General features: G+C 35.3%; 1 protein-coding gene across 1 annotated transcript in view; it reads right to left on the reverse strand.

Moving 5' to 3' along the window:
* The window catches only part of LOC134754474 (glutamate receptor 1), a 127,245-nt gene that overhangs the window by 83,643 nt on the left and 21,439 nt on the right, over positions 1–22,163 (reverse strand). The window contains exons 3-4 of the mRNA XM_063690808.1: positions 12,548–12,675; positions 11,594–11,723 (exon numbers count right to left, since the gene is read on the reverse strand). Coding sequence (XP_063546878.1) covers positions 11,594–11,723; positions 12,548–12,675 — 258 coding nt within the window. The remainder of the gene's footprint in view (positions 1–11,593; positions 11,724–12,547; positions 12,676–22,163) is intronic.

Consider the following 22,163-nt stretch of genomic DNA (forward strand, 5'->3'; position numbering starts at 1 on the left):
AATATCAGTTCCCCGGTTATTTGCAATAAATTCACATTTTGATGTTGAGGTCTGGTTGAGTGCGTAACTTTTTCGTACCATTATTTTTAACCTTTTTGTATATTTCATTCGTAATTTCGAGATTGCAAAAACATGATGTTTTATATTTCTGCCATAAAATACGAGTACCGGTTTATACTTATAAAAAATTCAATAGTTACATTGCTTTTGTTTGAATCCACTAATGCACTTCTTTGTTCTTGGTGCCTTTCCAGCGTTGTTGTTTGAAAATTGTGCCACTCGTCTCGAGATTGCAGTTGGTGATTTGCTTTGGCCCTATACCTGCATCTAACTATAACACGAAATTTAGTGACTATTCATTAGATGTCTTTTGATGTACCTACAGCATGATTCACAAAAGCTTTATAGCTTAAATTCGAACTTATATATCTGGGGTTACCACAAAAAGAAAATGCGAAAGAGAAAAAAGTGTTCAAATAACGGGGTCCCTTTGTTTGACATAATATTATAATTATTAAAAGTCATAATGTAATTATTGCCATATTATCATTAGTCATAATTCTGAAACCGTTAACTTTTCAGGATTGTCCTCAGGTTATCCTATTTATAGATAGGTTAGGTTAGGTTTGTTTTATGGCAATCCTGAAAAGTTATGCGTTTCTGAGAAAAACCAAATTATGACTTACGAAAATGTGGACAAACAATACATTATGACTTAAAACTATATGGGAAACAATAGAGACCCTCAAATAACATATTGTTAACTAAACTATTATAATTTGGAGTTTATGAAATAAATGCGGGCGCGAACTAATCAATAATTCATTCCAATACCTACTTCCAAAAACGGTTGGCACCCTTGTATTTAAACTAGATTCAAGGGTGACAACCCTTTGGGTACGGACATACGTGAGTTAAACCGTATAATTAGTTATAGGTTGTCACTCCATTACTGGATTACTCCATTACTCCATAGCTTACGCTGTTCGTTCGTTCGTCTATCCGTCTTTCTGTCTGTCTGCCAGCCCTTCAGTGTATAAAGCCTACTAACACTCTAACAACAGAAATAGTTGAGAGGAGTTTCCATTTTTAATAACTCGTGATTATTGAAACTTTTTTAAATCTGTCGTTATCATGACCCGTAATAAGTATATATTTCCATGGTTGCTACAATAAACAATAATAAACAAAAAATATTAAATTAAGGGGTTTTCCATATAAGAAACGTATTTTATTGTTTTATTGGGTGTCTTTATAACGGTTAAACATGCAAACCTCGAACTCTGTATGAGAAAAAAACTTGGTCATCAAGCGTTAGGAAAGTAACTTTCAGGAAAAATAAATACATTAGAGATAAAAAAAGGTACGTGGAACCCCCCGTTTGGGGCACAAGTGTGACTCGGACTTAGCCGGCATTTGTAATTCTTCCATTTAATACGAGTAAATAGTCGCGCAAATCAGTACAAATTATTTTGCAAATGTCTAACAGTCGTGCAATGAATTCCCCGAGGTATGCATTTTAAATGTGGGGAAAACCTAGAATTGTGTAATTGTGAATTGTGTATTGTGATTTGTGAATTGTGTATAGATTTGGGCAGTTGTTAATAGAAAAGGTTTTTTTACGCCTCGAGTTTACAATTTTAATAATGTCCGTGTTCAACCAAAGTTTTTTATCACAATTGTGTAAACCAAATAAATGTTAAATAAGTACTTACTACAGTAAAATTACTGATATCGTCCGCCATTTGGTTTATGGTTTGACTTAAAAAGGTGAAGGTGAGGCAAAGACCTATTTAACTGAAAATTGTGTAAATATAAACAATCGTATTTAATTTTTTTAATCCTACTTAATAAAATATAAAACCATGAAAACATTCCATTTAAAATAGTATATGCAGTAGCATCTTTTTTTGTATAATATAAATTATACGAGACAATTATTTTGATACAGTTATGTATTTATTATGAGATTGAAAAAAGTAAGAAAGCAGGTAGGCAAGTAGATATAACCTAACCAGGTGTATGTAAGGGTACAGGTACCTCACCTAGTTAATTTTTTTATTTGTATTTTGTTTATTTTTTTTCTTGAGATCGAATCATTAAAAGCAATGACACTGCATGTTTTGTACCTCTGTTAAGAATGTGTTTAACCAAGTAAAGATATTTTGATCGTGCTAACTTCGCACAAACATGGCATAAGAATGCATTCCTATTACTATAAGCTCCATAATTGACGTAGCACTTGGCATGAAAACTTAGCGTGGTCCAACTCTACTTACTTACAGTCAAAACCAATTGACTGTAATTTAATATTATATCAAAATATTTAGATCAGTACGGTTTCAATCACTATTGTTTTTAATCACTTTTGGCGACATGTTAATGTTAATGTCTCGCGATAGTTTTATTTCGATTAATATTGAATCAATGATTTATTAAATTCTTATTAAATCAGGACAAATATAAGAGCATCTCTAGTTTCACGTGCCAAGTGACAGCTGGGAGTGTAATATAGTTCAACATGATTGATCGGAGCCGTATTCTTGAAATGAATCCTGAATGCACTCCTGGTGCATATATGTGTGTGCCGGGGACATGTGACGTCTTGTGAAAATGCGGTCGCGCGTCGCCGTGAATAAATTGAATCCTGATATGATCTCTGCACAGAGTAGTAGGTAACCAGTGAGTTTATTACAGATACCTACCGAAAAGGATTTAACATATTTTCTAAGAGCCACAATTTTAAAGTAAGATGGGGGACATTTATCGGATTTACGAAATTCTCAAAAAAAAAACCGTACCCAATATTTAAAAAAAAACTTAGCTTCACCACAAAGCTTTTCTATATTCTTGCCTACATTTAAACCTTTTTTTATAGTTACAACCATAAACTGAAATAATTAAATTTGATAATAATTAATTAGTTTTTCATTGTTTTAATAATTTTCATAGAAATACTTTAATTTAAATTTTTTTAACATGCAGATACGTCTGCGAGCGATACTCCAAATTTAATATTAAAGGAAAAAATGGAAAAAGTTATACTTCCGGCAGGATTTGAACCCGCAACCTCCGCAATCCGTGCATTGCTCTTAACCACCTAAAGCCACCTACGCCACCCCAAAGGCGTGTATACATAAGGGAAGGAATGGAAAGATTTGCAAGGTTCTGGTAGGCTTCCGTAGCTCAATTGGTTAAGAGAAACGCACGGATTGCGGAGGTTGCGGGTTCAAATCCTGCCGGATGTGTAACCTTTTCCATTTTTTCCTTTAATATAAAATACTTTAATTTGTTCTTAGAATAGTTACAACCATGTCTGCAACTAAAAAATCGGCCAAGAGCATGTCGGGTTCCTCCGTAGTTACCTATCCGTCACGATAGGATGCATTGTAAGGGGGCTATTAGTGGGTATCATGTATATATCAAGCAAAAGGGAGTACCTTTGCGGCACTTCATGCTAAATACGTCTTTTTACTAAGGAGGGAAGACTTTTTTTCGAAAACAAAAACGGCTTAACCGAGCATGTCCGCTACAGTTTTCATCGAAGTTCTTTACTTACACCATAGGAAAATTAAGCGAATAAAAATCATCCCCACTTTATATGTAAGGGAGGTACAACAAAAAAATATATAATTTTACCATTTGGTTGGCGTGATTTATTTATATACCCATGCGACATTGCAGCTTGGCCAGTAAGCTAAGCCGCGGATGTACAGACGGACGGACATGGATCTCTAAGGGTTCCTAGTTGACTACGGAACCCTAAAAAGGCAACTTAAATATTTAAAAAAAATATACATAAATATGATACAACATTATTACACAAATTGACTAAGTCCCACAGTAAGCTCCATAAGGCTTGTGTTATGGGTACTTAGACAACGATATACGCAGCAACGATAAATATCTATATATAGATACATATATATATATATATATACAATGTATAAGTATTTATAAATACATAAACATATACAAAACATCCATGACTCAGGAACAAATATCCGTACTCATTACACGAATAAATGCCCTTTGATTTGAACCCGGGACCTTCGGCTACATAGGCAGGGTCACTGCCCACTAGGCCAGACAGGTCGTACAAATCTATAGAAAGTATACTTACTCACTTTCACATAACACCTACATTCAGAACCTGCAACTGTTACACAGTTTTATTCACATTAAAAAAAAAAAATAACAAAACTTTTGATGATTTACTTAACCAAACAGGATCATAAATATACATAAGTGCGACTCTGTCAATATGAAATATTTTATCTGTGCATGGATTTAGACTTAGTATCTGTGTTTGAATTTGAAATGGATTTTATCAGTATACATCGAGCATAAAGAAATGTAATATTTGTATATTAGAACCTAACATAATCGAGATTCAATTTACGTATGTAAGAAGTTGATAGGCAAGTTTTTAAAATAATTCGTTCATCGTCAGATGGATTTTTAACACTCACATCTACAACTGCGCTTACTAAGTGTCATTGCGGTAAAGGATACATTTAGTAAACTGATCAATAACAAACATAATTATCGTACCTACTACTAATTACCATACTCATACCCATCAGATAATACGCTCGCTAGCTGTGCGAGTAAAACCTTAGTCACGATTAAAATGAACCAGTACGAAGGCGACGTCCGATCAATCCGTATCAAAACATTTTAAACTCGCTTTTTTCTTAATTTTTAACGAATAAAATCTTATTTTTGCCACATCAGCTATAGAACACTAAAAAAGTGCGAAGGAGAACCACTGCCAGGAACGAATCTTTTTCTCCCTTTACATGAATGAAATCAGAAAGGCTTTATTTGTAAAAGATACATACGTCATAAGTCTTAGGTAGTATAAAGGAAGTTTTAGTTTATGTTTTTCGTTAACAAGAAACAAAAGAAAATGTCGAAGCTGGTTGACATCGTTGGCTGATTTTAATACTTAAATAGATACGGACCACGGCTAGTAATGAAATTTGTATGCATCATTGTTGTCGCGTAAATCGAGCGAGCCTGATTTTTTATTGACCATGCACCTAATTTTTGTCAGCAGTTACTGGACAGTTTTCAGTTTTTTTTTGTACCTGTGTAATGCATTCACGTCTTTTAATTCTTTCAGGTATGTATAACAATTTCTCTGATAGGCCACCAAACGAAGGAAATACAAGGGAAACAATTCGTGTATAAGCAAATTTGGCATAGTTGTAGGGAATGCGTGGTGTATTAAATAAGATACTAAAAGTACCAAAGGGTGGGGGTGAAGCTAACGGGTAGGGGGAGGGGTTTAGGATCCCTTTTTATAGAATTTCGTAAATAACTTAAACGATGGTCCGTAGCAAAAAATGTTCTATTACTATAAAACTCCCGTGAGACTCAAACATAATAAGGATGACTCACGTTAGACCGGGACGTGTCCGGGCCGGAGCTTCCGGCGCTTCGTTTTCTATGGAAGGCATCACGTGATCACCTGTCATGTCATAGAAAAGTAAGCGCCGGAAGCTCCGGTCCGGACACGGCCCGGTCTAACGTGAGTCATCCTTAAAATGATTTTAAACCGGGTCACTCACGTATTATCAAGTCGAATAGCTCGACATGTGTGTGTGTGTGTGTGTGTGTGTGTGTGTGTGTGTGTGTGTGTGTGTGTGTGTGTGTGTGTGTGTGTGTGTGTGTGTGTGTGTGTGTGTGTGTGTGTGTGTGTGTGTGTGTGTGTACATGTCGAGTTATTCGACTTAACAATACGTGAGTGACCCGGTTTAAAATAATTTAATAATCTACATAAAATTTTCTATAAAAAAGATTTAGTACACTTTTTCGCTAGGATCAATATTTCAAAATATATTAGTGGGAAAGTTACTTATAAATTGTAGTATTTTTTTTTAGTTTTTCGTAAATAACTCGTAAACGGTAGCCAATAGCAAGAAATAGTCTTTTAAGTAAATAACATGTATACAATTTCCTACTAAATAAATATACAGGATGTCCCAAAAATATTACGTCAAACTGACACTAGAGCTAGGACTGGAGTGAATACTGGTACCGTCACTCAACGGTCAGTGATAAAAAGAGCAAAATTATTAAAAACCTAAATCGGTTATAATACTTAGAAAACCGTGCAACTTTTACTGACGTCTTGTTAAGCTGGTTTGGATGATCACTTTAGGGTGTCCTACCTCCAGTGTCAGTTTGACGTGCTATTTTTAGGACAACCTGGATTTTGTAGGAAATTATATACAGATTATTTACGTAGGTATAAGACTATTTTTGCTATGGGCCACCGTTTACGAGTTATTTATGAAAAACTATAAAAAGGGACCTTAAAAACCCCCCACCCCCTACCTATAAGCTTCACCCCTACCCCCCGGTACTTTTAGTATGTTGTTTAATACACCATTTCCTACAACTATGCCAAATACGCTTATACACGAATTATTTCCCCCGATTGGCAATTTTTGGTTTTCGTTTGGTGAGCTATAAATGTGTACAGAAATTTTATCTATTATTTACTAGTAAATATTTTACAAGTTTACGGAATCTGAAAGGAATAACAATTAAGTATTACCTTATAAAAGGAAACAATAGAAGATTGTTAACCAAGGGATGAAAGGCACTCATTTCTGCCGAGGTATTTTGGCGCTCGAACGCAATGAGAGCGCCAATAGTCCAAGGCAGAAATGATGCCTTTCACCCGAGTTAAACACTACTTTTCATTTCGAATACGAGGATAGTAAAATGCATGTTTTTTTTAAAACATGACTAAGTATACATTTTTATAGTATTTCTTGAGAGTACTTTCAATTAAAAATTCAGTCAAAAGTATCGTTATTTATGGAATGGAGAGTCAAATATCAGAATGAAAATTGTATAACAAATCCATTTAAACTCAAATTCCAATTGCTTATCGTAAAAAAAATTAAAAAAAACATCATTTTCTGCACACCTTTTAGAACAACAATGACCCTCTTTCAGAGCATAAGAAAGGAAAATAATGATTAGATGTAGTTTGTGCAATCGAAGCCCTGCAATTTTGCCGGAAGTCATAAAAATTTACGTTCAAACCGGTAAATGTGCGGGGATAATCGAGTAAAGCCCCTGTCACATTTTAACAAATCTGGTGCATCGGAATGGTCAGCACAAACTGCCGTGACGTATTTTTTTTATTGCCTAACTGAATCACTAAAACGTTATGACGCATACGTGATTTTTGGTGAACAAGAATCATTTTTTAATAAAGTTAAAAAAGGTCGTTATTTAGGATTCGACAAAAATGGATTTTTTATTAATTGTTGTAGGAGAATCACAAATAGAATGACATCTAATTTGTTTATTTTACAAAATTATTAAAACTGTATATAAATTTATTCGAAATTTAGTAAAAATAACTGTAACGTATTTTAATTATATTATTAATATTTACAAAAACGGTAAACCTATTTTTTATATATAATAATAATATTGACATCGATTGCATTTTTAATATATATTTTTTATATTGATGTTTACTTTAAAGGCGTCCGTACTTTTTTTCTACAATTGTGAACCGGCTTGCATTGCCTCCAAATTTTATTTTATTTTTAAATTTCGTCAGTATAGAGTTTTCCATTGATATTATCAACATCATTGCTATTCATTACAAGAAGGTTACTGAGGTGAGTTAGTTCGACATTACCTACTTTTCTTTCATTATGTGTCACTATTTTCTATTATGACATTTGGTCATAATAGAAAATATTGGTCTTGTAACAATATTTTACATATCAGAAGAAAATACCACGATATAATTATCCTTCTGGAGAGGTCGACGATATACATTTTGCTTACGACTTATGCAATGGCAAAGCTGCTGGAGGCGGCAAGAGATAGTTCAGACACCGATACCCCGATCGACAAACCGATGACACATTCACGTTTATTAACGTGAGTATTGTTCGTTTCACAACTTCTTAATACTAAGACACTTTTTGCAATAGTATTCTAATTATTATTGTTATCGTTGCAGTGTAGCTGCATATACGTCTAGGTGAACGAGGTCTACACATGAGGAACATGTGGGCGGATACTTAACAATCAGCTAATTGGTCCCGTGGAAATTCCAGCCAGGCCAACGGTGATAATTACTTATTAGTTACGTATTACGTATTAGATTATTTTAAAGATTTGACGTTGGCAACATTGCGTACACATTGGTTACAGCACGATGGGGGACCCGCACACTTCGCACTTACTCTACGCCAGTATTTGTATCAACATTTTCCCGGGCGTTGGATAGGGCGCCGCAGTCTAACACTTGCTTGGCCTGCCAGGTCTCCCGACCTAACGCCCCTCGATTTTTATGTGTGGGGCACTTTAAAAGATCGAGTTTATTCTAAACGTATTGCAACTCGAGAAATCTTAATGCAGAGAATTCAATAAAATGAACCGATGACAGGCGTGCCACTGACGTCAATTTAAATCGTCAGATACCAACGCGATTAAATGCCTGTTCAGAGCAAGAAGGCGGTCATTTTGAAAATCATTAACATTAAACTACAGTGCTTCTATTTTCTTAATGTTCCTCGGCAGTCCTCGTATTCCCGAATACAAGTGAATAGCTAATCGACATTTTTAGCTACCGCTTGTATTGGGAAATTTGAGGATTGTTATAATATGATATTAAAGACGATTTAACAATAAAATAACAGTCAAAAATTACAACTAAAAATTAAAAACTATAGGATATTATAATCGTAAATATTAATGGAGATCTCGACAGTGACGCGACTCCTGTCGACGAGATTGAATCTCGAAAATTCGTGCGAGATCTCGAAATTGCGAGATCGAGATTGGACTAAGGATATTTTGTTACCAGAAAAATATAAAAACAGAATTGATTTATTCTGGTGTACAGTCGAGGTCAAATATATACAGGGTGGCCAAAAACTATGTGCATTCCCGTTGTCAGGCAGATATTGGGATTATACTGTGCAACTTTTACAATGAGACCAACCCCGAAATCGCGAAAAAAAATTAGGCTGTTTCATACATTTTGGCTGGTCCATTTTCTATGGGAGGGTAATTTTTTGTTTACCCTCCCACTGGCCACTGGCTGGTTGACTGGTAGAGAATGCCTTGTAGCATTAAGTTCACCTTTTGTACATTCGTATTTTCTTTTGTGCAATAAAGATTAAATAAATAAATAAACAAAAGTCTCGTCGTCTTAAGTCACAAGAGGTACCTATTAGTCCTAGCGGTACACCCCGAAATTCAGTAGAATGCTGCAAATGGGGTTAAAAATTGCTTTCTTAGGGCTTTCTTATATGAGGATATTTGGTTTGGTTTTACAATAAAACGGTATCGTATCTGGAGAAGCCCAAACTTAGTATGTTATGAAAATTAATTTTATTCTTAATAAATATAATACAAAAAAAGATGACGTCATAACTCCTATCCTTGTTTTTAAAGATCAAACATACCGATTATCATGCTTTTAACACAATTTGCAGCGCTTTTTGGCGTACCGCCTGCACTATAGTATGTTCTGATATGAACTTACTTTCCGAAAGAAAAGTTTTTCATAACTTTGCCTGAGAGTGTAGGCGGGTCTTAACTGTCGGAGGTGAAATATGTAAATAGCTAGCACGCGTTCAAATAATAGTCTTTCTGGAGATTTAGTATGAGATTTTAATGGATGTTTTATATAGTATTTACGAGGGTTGGTCAGAAAGTTACTAGCTGCTTCGGCTCTACTCATGCGATTTGTATTAGGTATTTTTACCATTGTGAGAGATATTTCAATGCTAATTATAGCCATAAAAATAGTTTATTATATCCGTATTCCTTGTTGTATTGTAACAATTTGCATCTGCTGTCTGTAAAATTACTTTATTGTTAATAGTGTTTTATTGAAAATAAATTCAATAGGTTAAGTAACACATTTCAATAGATAATGTAACACCTTAAAAATTAAAACCAAAATATTAAATAAAACTATAATCATTTATTCAATAAGTATTAGTAACTAATCACTTAATTATTATAATAATTTTAATAATCAAGTCACTAGTTACTCATTATAAAAGAAAATAGCATGCCGTGATGAAAACAGATTGAAGCGTCCGAAGAAAGCAAATTTACGATTTATAAAATCTCCATTTCTGTAAAGCAACACAATAAAGAGAATGCAGTAAGCCGGCTTGACTTCCGAGCTCACCCCGTTCGCAGTCTATACCTTTATCTTAATATTCACTGATATTAAAAAGTTAATCCGCAAAAATAACAGGAGAAGCCGCTTCAGTCGCTGTTATCACAGACGTCTTAGAAAAACAAGACCCGTGCTTAAAATGCAAAGGTAAAAATATTAACGAATTCCTGTGTTATCCTCTGCTCGAGTTGAGTTAAAACTTTTCCTATATGGAAATCGAAAACTAATAGTGATATTCATTCAATGGTGAAGAGAGGAAGGTAATGTTTTTAAAGAGTTTGGTTTAAGTGTGATTTAAGCTTACGATCATTTTACGTGGTTCTAAATAAAAATAAAAATGCATGCCTTATAGGAACTGATAGGAAGTATCGCGTCGCTTGGCTAATTAATTATCTTATCTGCTATATGTAAAATGTGAAAAATGCAAGTATAGGTTTTAATTAATAGCATTCTGCCTTCGAAAAAAAAAAACAATTTTTAACGAATAATTTAGGTAGGTAGGTAGGTAGGGTGGAGTGAATTAAAAAAAAAACGGTCAAATGCGAGTTAGATTAACTTGCGCACCGAGGGTTCCATACATACTTTCAATTACCTGTATCATGCAATTATAAACACGAAAGATTTTTGACCATCGATCGGCAAATCGGCTAACTAATTTGTGCGACGTAATGTATGTATAATATTGATTTTTCAGGTATAATTTATATCATGTGAACCAATTTCAGCAATTTTTCTTTTAGATAAAAGAAGGAATAATATCATAGATATTGCAAGTGTCATAAACACACGCAATAGTTATTTACGATACAAGTGCGGAAAAGAGGAAATTCGAAACGAGTGGCGATAAATTAAGACACGACCGCAGGGAGTGTTTTAAATCGACACGAGTTGCGAATTACCTATTCGCACGTGTATCGTACAACGTTTTACAGTACATATGACCCTTTAAACTTTCGATATATGCACGAAAAGTGCTCTTTTACGCACTAGTGCGAGAAAGTAGCACCATATGTACTGTAAAGGTAGTTAAACTGCAAAGTAAATTCAAAAATGTTTTAGTTGATTACAAACTAAAACTATCAAGATAGAGGTGTGACTTGTATTTTTTTTTTACAATTTCGTTTTGGAATGTACAACTCAAGCCTTTTCCTTAGTATTTAGCTTAGCGGGCGAGTACAGTTAGTCCTAGTGATCTTGCCGATATTCAGGCGTATTTTGATTTTAACAATAATTATAGATCTGATCTGTCAGTGTTCAGTGACATTTTTGGTTCAAGAAAAATAGATCAGATCCATCTCTAAATACCCTGTTAAAATCAGCATACGCCTGATAGTCTGTGCCTATTTTACGTTGATGGGGCATGCGATAAAGAGCTCTCTTATAACATTAGTAAGCATGTCCACTTACCGTCATGGGAGTCGTACATGTAGATGATCTCGGTCCAGCCATACCACACGATTGTATCTACAATTGCCTTGTGATAATCAGGCCTCATGCTCACTGCGTGGTCGATCAATCCCGACGAAGGCGGTATCACCTGTCAAAATATGAATCCTAGAGAATCGTAGGCGTTTACTCAAAATCCGTATAAACGCGTTGGTTTTGGCGGCGGTTTTTATAGAGTATAGGTTATACATCAATGTGCCAGCTACGCGAAAAACGCTTTGGAAGGAATCATAAATACAGACATCATATTATTATTTAAGATTCATATTGTAAAATATATGTCGTTGCTTCTATAATGCTTTTTTGATAATTTTTGAAAACTTTAAATTAGTTTGGCACTAACTCGGTCTTTTAAAATGTATGGAGTGGTGGAATTTATAAATCCACGCACATCCCAAGGAATCCATGTTTATGCCATCTACTTAATTATTATCTATGTGAAAAAAAAACTGAGCCCATTAAATTCTGCCTTTCTTTGTTTTGTATGGGAAATGTTCCTGCTCGTAAATATTTTCCATAGGAAACGGATAATATTCTCGAGAACGGTACCACTCTACATTCAATATACCTAAAAGGAATAATAAGATTATACAAAAATAAATATAATACATAAATAATATTGAATTGATTTAGGGTTTTAGCCCGAAAAAAATAAATATCAGAGCGAACGTCGCTATATTTTTCCATCAAGGCAAAATGTGAAAATATTATTAAATAACAATTAATGAAGAAACTATTTCATTTTTATAATTTTCGTGAAATGAAATTGATATTTCGAAACTTTGAACTTTGCCTTACTCTGAAATTACTTCAGCTTAAGTAGTTTTGCCCTGTTCAACCTTTCTGTAGAGCGACACCGATAAATAAATCAAATGTGAAACAGCGAGTTTCTAAGATTTATAAATCATATGTTACCTTCTCGGGGAACCATGGAGTTACAAACGGCATCTGAAAGGTGTTGGTGTAGGAATGGAGTGTATCAAACGATTCGGGCGTCACCGCGCCGAGCATGCCGAACACGCCGCGAGCAAATTGGTTGCATACTGAAACAAATACAATCTGTAATGCATTCACTGTCGGTATTCGTTTTTAAATTCCCCTGATGCCTAACTTTGTTCAATGCGTGTAACCATGGGTCTACCACTTACAGGCTCCACTTTACGAAGAGAGACTTTTTATATGAGAGTACCTAGTAATCATTTCGGCCATTTTATGCATTTTGATGTTATATTTATACACTTACTCGTAGTTAGTCACTTTTTATCTTAACGAGTAAAGAGTACCTTTTATTTAAAACAAATCCAACAAATATGCGCCTTCCATTATACATAAAAAGTTAATAATTAAAAGGATGGGCCACACCAAAAACGTTTGGTGCTTCGTTTATTTAGGTACATATGTAGCAAAATAAGGTACGACCAAAATGCAACATATTAACCTTTATATCAATGCTTATAAGCTGCGTCAAGTTTCGGTGTGGTCGATTTTTTCTGTTATAAAATCTCATATATTCATAACGCATCGTAAAATATTTTTGCTTTTTTACATCCAGTTTTAAAAGGAAAAAGTATCAATAACATGAACGAAAGATATTCTATACTTATTTTACGTGTCTTATGTTAAATACCTACCTACAGTAGCGGCAAAAAAATTATCATACTGGTATTTTAGACTCTTATATATATCACGTAAAGAACGATTGTATCATCATCATGACCATATGTTAGCGTCTTTCCAAAAATAAGAGTAATAAAACTTGGCATTTTATTTGTGTTCATTTATAAAAAGTAATGTAATAACTAACCAATTTGACTTTAGTTAAATTGATTAAATAATTGTCACGTCGCTACCGGTCTGCCTACCTCACCTGACGAACAGGTAGAATTGTTCAGGCTTGGAGGGGTGACGATCTAATAAAAGGCCTTGCACCTCATTGAAGCGACGATTGTTATCTGTGTAGCCTTAGAAGTAAAACCTTAACAGTATGTGCTAACAAAAGTGTTTTAAAAAGTGTATTATTCTTATTTCTTGTGCGATGGTGCTACTAATATTACCAAAATAGCTAAAGTGTTGATGGATTTAAAAATGTGTTGTATTTAGTTAGAAATAAACGATCTATATTAGTGTCTTACAACGAAGTTACCTACGCCGAAGACCTCAGCCCTACTGTTACAAATTACCGTCTATATTACCAACCTGTCAACCGGACATTTCACCCAATTGGACGGTTAGTAGTTTTTTTTTTCCCAAGCGTTAATCTGGTTTGTCGGTTAGTAGTAGGCTTTCCTGAGCAACACCCCGGTTGTAAGGTTGGTACTTTTTTTTCTTAACTAACCACCAAGCTGGCAACTAGGGGGTCATTAAGTATTTTTTCCTAATTAGCCAATTAATTTGCCAACCAGGTGGTCAGTTAGTACATTATTCTCAGCAGACCAACCAGGCATGCCAACCAGGTGGTCAGTTAGTACATCTTTTTTTTTTTAAATAAAAAGTCATTTATTGTCGCAGTAAGTATACAAAAAAAAACAGTAAAAAACAGTAGTAGGTACAAGCTTAAATTACAGCAGTATTATTATACAAGTAGGAACTAACTATATATACATATATGACATTTAGAATTATAATTAACAATATTATAAATGCTGCGTGCGACAATAGACTCGGGACAGCTTGTGCCGCGAGTCTGGCGACTGCACAGCGCTGTTTTTCAGCCCGCACCTATCTCTGCTTTTTAAGAAGGATAAAACTTAATAGCTAGCTATAGGGGTAATACATGCCTTCATAGCCTGCATTAACATTTAGAAAGATGCTCACTTATATTTAGTTACAATTTTTATTATATGTCCAGCAATTGGGTCCCAAGCGGTTCAAAAGTAGCACATAGAATTGATTTTAATTTAACTTAACAATATTATACATTATACATTATTATTATGATTATGTTTATGCATTATGCAGCTGATCATCGTTCACATTTTTGTTCTCTTAAAATAATTTTTTTTACATTAACTTTCAAGGTTGGTACATTGACATATTAGTACGGAGAGGGGGTGGTAGGTCATTCCATATTTTCGAAGCACGATAGCTAAAACTTCCCTGGAACCCCATAAATCTGTGCTTCGGCACAATTACCTTGTTAACATGCATGCTTCTAACACTTAAACTTTTCAAACAGGTACTCAGGTCTCCGAGTTTGAACAATTTTATATATCTGTGTTGCTAGATGCAGATGCCTCCGCGCCGCCATTTTTAGGGACTCTTTTTCATTAAAGAAAGGCGTGACATGCGCGCGCTTTGGCACCTTGTAGCAGAATCTAGCACATGCGTTCTGTACCCGCTGAATAGTTCGCGCGGTCTTGGCGTACAGCCTAGGGCCATAGACTATATCGCAGTAGTTAAAGTGTGACAAGACTAAGGCTTCAACAAGGGTTTCCCGTACCTTTTCTGACAAGTGCTCCCTTAAGGTATAAAGAGCCTTTAAACGATAATATGCGTTTCTAACCTTATTATTGACATGTTCACAAAAGCGTAGTTCGCTATCCATTAAAATGCCTAGGTTTTTTGTAACATTAACCTGTTCAATCATTTGATCATCAACTTTAACAATTGGACTATTTTCTTTAATTTTCATACACTGTGTGGTAGTTCCAAGGATCATGAATTTGGTCTTTAACGGGTTTAAAACGAGCATATTTTCAGCCGACCAACACGATATTGCGCTTAGATCCGAATTTATTAGGCTTTCAACCATTTTCGTGTCACTGCTTTTGAAAGAGTAATAAATCTGGGTGTCATCTGCATACAGGTGAATCCTACAGTTTTTTACGCACTTAAGAAGATCCGCCGTATACAAAATGAACAGAATTGGACTTAAAATCGACCCCTGAGGTGTGCCCCTTTTTATTGATTTAACCTGCGACCTTTGTAACTCCCCGTCACTATTTTCAGTTTCTACATACTGGGTCCTATTGGTTAGATATGACTTAAACCATTCACATGCTGTGTTTGATATACCATAATAACGCATTTTGGCTAGTAGCAAATCAGAGCTCAGGCAATCAAAAGCGCGGGAAAAATCCAATAAAACCAAAATGGTACCGCAGCCTTCGTCAGAGGCCGCTAGCACGTCGTCAACCACGTGCGCGAGCGCCGTCGCCGTGCCATGCCCGCTACGCCCGCTGTGTTACGGGCAAAATTCGCATGTTTTCTAAATATTTTGTAAGCTGTGTGCATATCACTCTTTCAATTATTTTGGATAGTACAGGTAAGATGCTAACGGGCCGCATATCTTTAAAATCTTCCACAGAGGAGCCTTTAGGAATGGGTTTCACACGAGCGCACTTCCAGTCGTCCGGGCACACACCAACGGCAATTGATTTATTTACTATGTAGGTAATAACGGGTAGAGTAGTCGGCAAGGTCATCCGTATCATTTGGATAGTTATACCATCGAAACCCGCTGCCCCCGTGTCAATGCCATTTATAATTTTCAGAATCTCAGACTCCGTAGTTAATTCTATGTGAAATTGATTTTCGGTGAAATTATTCGTCTTAAAAAAATTTAGGGTATCAGGGTCAAGGGTTGTATTTTATTATATATCATCTGGGCGATTAAGATGTTGAGGTATGCCTGGCATGGCCGCGTTGCCGACCTCTTGTATGTCTTTTAAGATGCTGCGACATAGTATAAGGTTTATTTATATTTTTATTTACATAACATTCAAAGTAAGCTTGCTTTTCTTTTTTAATTGCCGTGTTAACATAGTTACGCAAGCTTTTATAATATTCAATTTGTGGTTTTTCCTTAATACGACGCGCATTTGGACGACCGGTTTGGCCTAGTGGGTAGTCACCCTGCCTGTGAAGCCGATGGTCCTGGGTTCGAATCCCGGTAAGGGCATTTATTTGTGTGATGAGCACAGATATTTGTTCCTGAGTCATGGGTGTTTTCTATGTATTTAAGTATTTATATATTATATATATCGTTGCCTGAGTACCCATAACACAAGCCTCCTTAGGCTTACCGTGGGACTTAGTCAATCTGTGTAAGAATGTGCTATAATATTTATTTATTTATTTTATTTATTTATTTATAAACGCAGAATGTTTAAGTGCCACCATCTCTTTTATAGTATCTGTAATCCACGGACTAATATTATCTGGAATACGTTTTTTTCCATATGGAGCATGTCTGTCAAATAATTCAATTATTAATCGATTAAAAAGGTTCACCATACTGTTGAAGTTATCCATATGAATAATTTCTGACCAGGGTATACTCTCTAAATCTTTTGTAAAGGCAAGCTCATTTATATTATTAAGCACGCGTTTATAACAATAGCGAGGTAACTGCCGCGGACTTGCGATCTTAAACTCAGTAACAATAAGAGCATGATCACTAATTGATTGGTTGTGATGCACCTCGACTCGAGTACATAGCTGAGGTGAATCGGTTATTACTAGGTCTAGAAGTGTGCTAGAAGTAGAAGTGTCGCCCATTCGTGTCGGCTCTTTCACTAACTGTTCTAGATTATGTTCGCTAAAAAACGCATTAAGATCCTGAGCGACGGTGCTACTCGATCGCATAAGGTCAACATTAAAATCAGTCAGCAGGAAAATATAGTTTATAAGTTATAGTATATAAGTTATTATTAATTCCTCACGCCCCGTGTTTAACGACCGTACGTTTAGTAATCCCAACCTTAAACAAACTTTTTTTCTATGTTTTCTGTTTACTTTACGTAATTTTAGTATAATATATATTAAACTGCGCGTGATGATAGATTATGGGTAAGTAATAGGTATGCAGCATAGTATAATATTTAAATGTTTTAGGAGCATCCCAATTGCTAGACGAGATAAAATAAACACATATATTCTAGATTCACTAAACTTATAACATGCATGTTCTATAGTAAAACACAGAATACTGAACACAATTAAATTCCTTAAGGAGACAAACACATTAACAAGTTCATTTTCTCCTCACTAGCTCGGAAAGCCGTCTATTATCCTTTAAAACAAGCGGGGAAAAACGCATTTTATCCACTAGTGGGGAAAGTAATTTGACCTTGGATGGAGCGTGTTTAAGTAGCTTGACAGATAACAAAACGTAAAACGCTCATAATAATGGTTCGTTCGATATTCATTATCATTAAATAAATGGTTTGAGAATTTAATAAAAAATATCAAATTTAGCTTTATTTAATAATTTTAAGTCATAAACCTTAAAATTCCATAAGAAACGTTAGATTTTTTATAATGATGTTAAATATAATTCTGAACGCACAAGTTGAGACGATGCAATTTCAAAACGCATCGTTGACATTTCATACGTCAGAACAGAAATGTCAACATTGTCAACAAAATTTTTACTGTTCTTCTCACCGACTCACGTAAAAATCAGAATTTCTGGTGTTTTTTGTTATAATATCGTAAAAAAATTAGTGATTCCAGTGATGAAGATGATCTAACGCCTGTGGATGTTGCACTTTCCTCGCTATAGTGAGGAGAAAAGTTTTGTGTTACACACGGGTGCAAATGTATTTGACTTCTCGTGTGTTGAAACACTCGCTACGCTCAGGATTCTATTTTAGAACCACTCGCTTCGCTCGTGGTTCAACTATAGAATCCTTTCGCTTGCTCATGTTTCAATTCCACACTCGCGGGTAAAATACAACTTTGCACCCTTGTATAACAAATAACTATTATTTTTATCAGCTGGGGCGCTCGAAAAAACACTATTTAAGTCAGCGTCACAGCTGATACGATGCGCAAGAAGTCCGACCGCTTTCCGTACAAGGATTCGACCATTGTAGGACCAAACATATTTCCACTGAAAATTTTTGGCCATTTCTTTTGCTTTTCCAAACAAACGCCTGTTCGTACGAGTGAGCCTTTTATTTATATAAATAGATGTGTCACCTGGTAGCCCCACATCACGTGTTTTGAGGAACCGACGCACCCGTGCCGCATGAAGGACAGCGTCTGGCCCCGGCCTGTAGCTTTATGGTTCTTCATTTTATTTACTGCGCGCTCATCTTCGCTCACATTGATGCCTTCCGATGGCCCTTGAACTGGTATGATGGGTGGTAAAGGTTGGCTAGGGAATTTCCTCGTTTAACAGTTCCTGGTAATATTGGCACCATCTGGCGTTGATCTTTGCATTCTGTGTTAGGAGTTTTCCATCTTTATCCCGTATGTATTTGTTCACCTTTATACCTAGTGTGGACCGGTGGCGCTATTTAGCAAATTTAAAGATTTCGCTATCTGTTTGTGCTTGTTCTAGTCTGTTATAAAGGTTGTCCTTGGATTCCGCCATTGACTGTGCCACTTTGCTCTTGGTTATTTTCTTTACACGTTTGTATTCTGTACGATCTTCTTCGAGCTGAGTTTTCTGCCATAGTTTGAATAGGTCTCTCTTCTGCTTCACAAGTAGTTTTACTTCATCCATCCACCATGTGGGGTCTTTATTGTTGCTAAGCCCACCCTTTGACATTCCTAGGATGTTTGCTGCTTCCTTAGTGCACTTTTTCTCGAAGTTGGACCACATTTTATCTGCATCGCTTTTATATTCCTTGGTCATATCTCGGCCCAGGTATGACTTTATGTGGCTTACAAGTGCTTACAAACTCGAAGGTATTAAAGTACAAATTATAAAAAGCTGGCAATTTTTTTAGTGTAGTAAAACAGACGGTTGTTGTTTGTAGGTGTCATGATTAAGAAATTGCTTCAAAATTTATGTCATTGTCATCATGGTTTGTCGTGAGCATATAGGTACATTATTATAATGCAAGAATGAATAAATTAGATTACATATCTCGCAACGGCGCGGCGGCTCTGTTTAACTTCATGATGGATATCAATACCACAAAAAAAGGAAAATAAAAACAAAAACGTGTTTTGGGTTTGTTCCCAGTGTAAGAAAATAAAGTGTATGGGAAATTTCGGTACGAATACTAGATATTTTTATTACTGTCACAAAATCTGTTCATGTAATAAATTTTAGGCAGTTTAACTAAATATTTTTATTTTGTTAACAGGACACAAATATTTAAAAAGAAAAGTCACACACGTGTCTTCAAAATTATAATAAAAATATTGTTATATAACTTGACGTCTGTGTTAAAAAAAGCAAACAATTAGATGGCGTTCCGTTACCACAAATCTACCAGAGTACTGTTAGTACTCTTCAAGATGAAGGCATAGATCTTATATGCGAAATTCCTCCGTTTCGCAATGTCAAGATTCGGATGTATTATCATAGAAACAAAGAAGCGGGCCATGCCATGCAAGCTATTACCCAAGTTTTCGCAGAAATAGAGCTCAACGGCTGTTACTATCATTCAAATAAGTCAATATGATATACAGCTAGGGAACTGGGGCTTACCACCGATAAAAATACACGGCGGATTGTAGCTCTTACTGCTGTGCTGTCGTTGCTACATTGCTACCCTTTAATAAAATCCATGAAGGTTGGAACTTCAAGACATAGTGAGAGTGCCAAAATTATTTAAATATTTTCAAGATTTTTGACTTCGGAGTGCAGATTTTATAAATATTTCGTCGGTCTTTGGTGAACGTCATCGAACCACAAACTTTTTGGAAGGATGGAACTTCAAATTAAATAGTAATATATCAAGATAGAGAGTAGACATTATACAATTACTGAATTTCTTGCTGAAAGACTGCATACTATGCTGTTTGTAGTAAACAGATACACACACAGGTACAGATATTAAACAAGATACCGCCTACTGTATGGTCTGTATCACAAATTAAAATCGATATGTATATACTCAAATGCCAGAAGCAGCTTTTGAATGGTGAAATTTCCGTCGGACATTATTTGCATAAAATGAAATAAGTTTAATTTAAATTTAAGCAGTATTTACCATAGAACATACAAATGGATGTCTATGATATTAACTGAAGAATGACCAAATTTTGAAGTGAACAGGACACAATTTTAAGAAACGCTCTAAAAATTTTGTCCACTTTTCTTGATTTTAAAATTTTCGGTAAAGTTTATGTTTTTCTACTCAGAATCACGAGCTCTATTCATCACAATAAGCAAAAAAAATGCCTCATAAACTTCCATAAATTCTTTTGATTTCCTATTTAATTGTGTTACCTTCATATAAAATGTATTGGAGATGGTAACACAATAGAAAAAAAACCACAGGACATTCTTTTTCTTGCATATATTATCGAATGAGCTCGTGATTCTGAGTAGAAAAACATAAAATTTACCAAAAAATTCACTATCACGAAAAACGGTCAAAATTTTTAGAAACGCTCTGAAGAGAAACGAGTGAAGATTCTTTGACTATATTTTATTATAATAAGAATATAGTTTTGTTTTTCCTTACTCATACGATTAATAGATGCTGTAAAATGATAATTAGTTATTTATTTGTTATTAAGGTGTGAACTTGGTTGGTATGTAAGGAAAAATACGCTAACTGGCCAACCAGCAAGTGTCTGGCTGGTCTGCTGAGAATAATGTACTAACTGACCAACCAGCGTATGTGTGGTTGGTCTGCTGCGAAAAATGCTCTAACTGACCACCTGGTCGGCATGCTAGGTTGGTCTGCTGGGAAAAATGTTCTAACTGACCACCTGGTCGGCATGCCTGGTTGATCTGCTGGGAAAGATGTACTAACTGACCGTCTGGTTGGCATACCTGGTTGGTCTGCTGAAAATAATTTACTAACTGACCACCTGGTTGGCAAATTAATTGGCAAATTAGGAAAAAAATACTAACTGACACCCAAGTTGCCAGCTTGGTGGTTAATTAAGAAAAAAAGTACCAACCTTACAACCAGGGTGTGGGTCAGGAAAGCCTACTACTAACCGACAAACCAGATTAACGCTTGTGAAAAAAAACTACTAACCGTCAAACTGGGTGAAATGTCCGGTTGACAGGTTGGTAATAGACGCAAATTACAACGAATAGCGCTCTTAAGGAAGCCGAGCGCTAACATATATATATATATATAATTACGTGGCAACGTGGGCAACCACGTTAGCACAATGCGGATTGGGGACTCTACACACCCCAATTAATGTGTTATAAAATTTATAAATATTGTATTTCTTATTTTAAAAACACTCAAAATCTAAATTTACCAATAATAAAACCTAGATGGATCTCTTTTCCTACCTCCTTAGCCTCTGGTTTAAAAATTAAATCGCATCATTACTTTACAATTTAGTACCCACCAGGCTACCGCGAAAACTCGGGCAAACGATTTTTTTTTAAATGAACTCTAGCCTAATCGCATTGTCATTTTTATACGCCCCTGCATTGTGAATTTCATCGAATTCGGTGGAGCCGTTTTTGTTAAATTATTAAAAAATATATGCAAATGTATCTAAAAAGAATTGATAGATTATTTGCCGCTACTGTAACTACCGAAGAAGAGATGGATTAATTCGGACGTTCACTTTATTTTCAAGTTCATTAAATTTAGCTTCACTGACAGGCTTTTAGGGTAATTGCATTAGGGTGCAATTACAATAGGGTGGG

This window comes from Cydia strobilella, chromosome Z (assembly GCF_947568885.1).
Source record: "Cydia strobilella chromosome Z, ilCydStro3.1, whole genome shotgun sequence".
Classification (NCBI taxonomy): domain Eukaryota; kingdom Metazoa; phylum Arthropoda; class Insecta; order Lepidoptera; family Tortricidae; genus Cydia; species Cydia strobilella.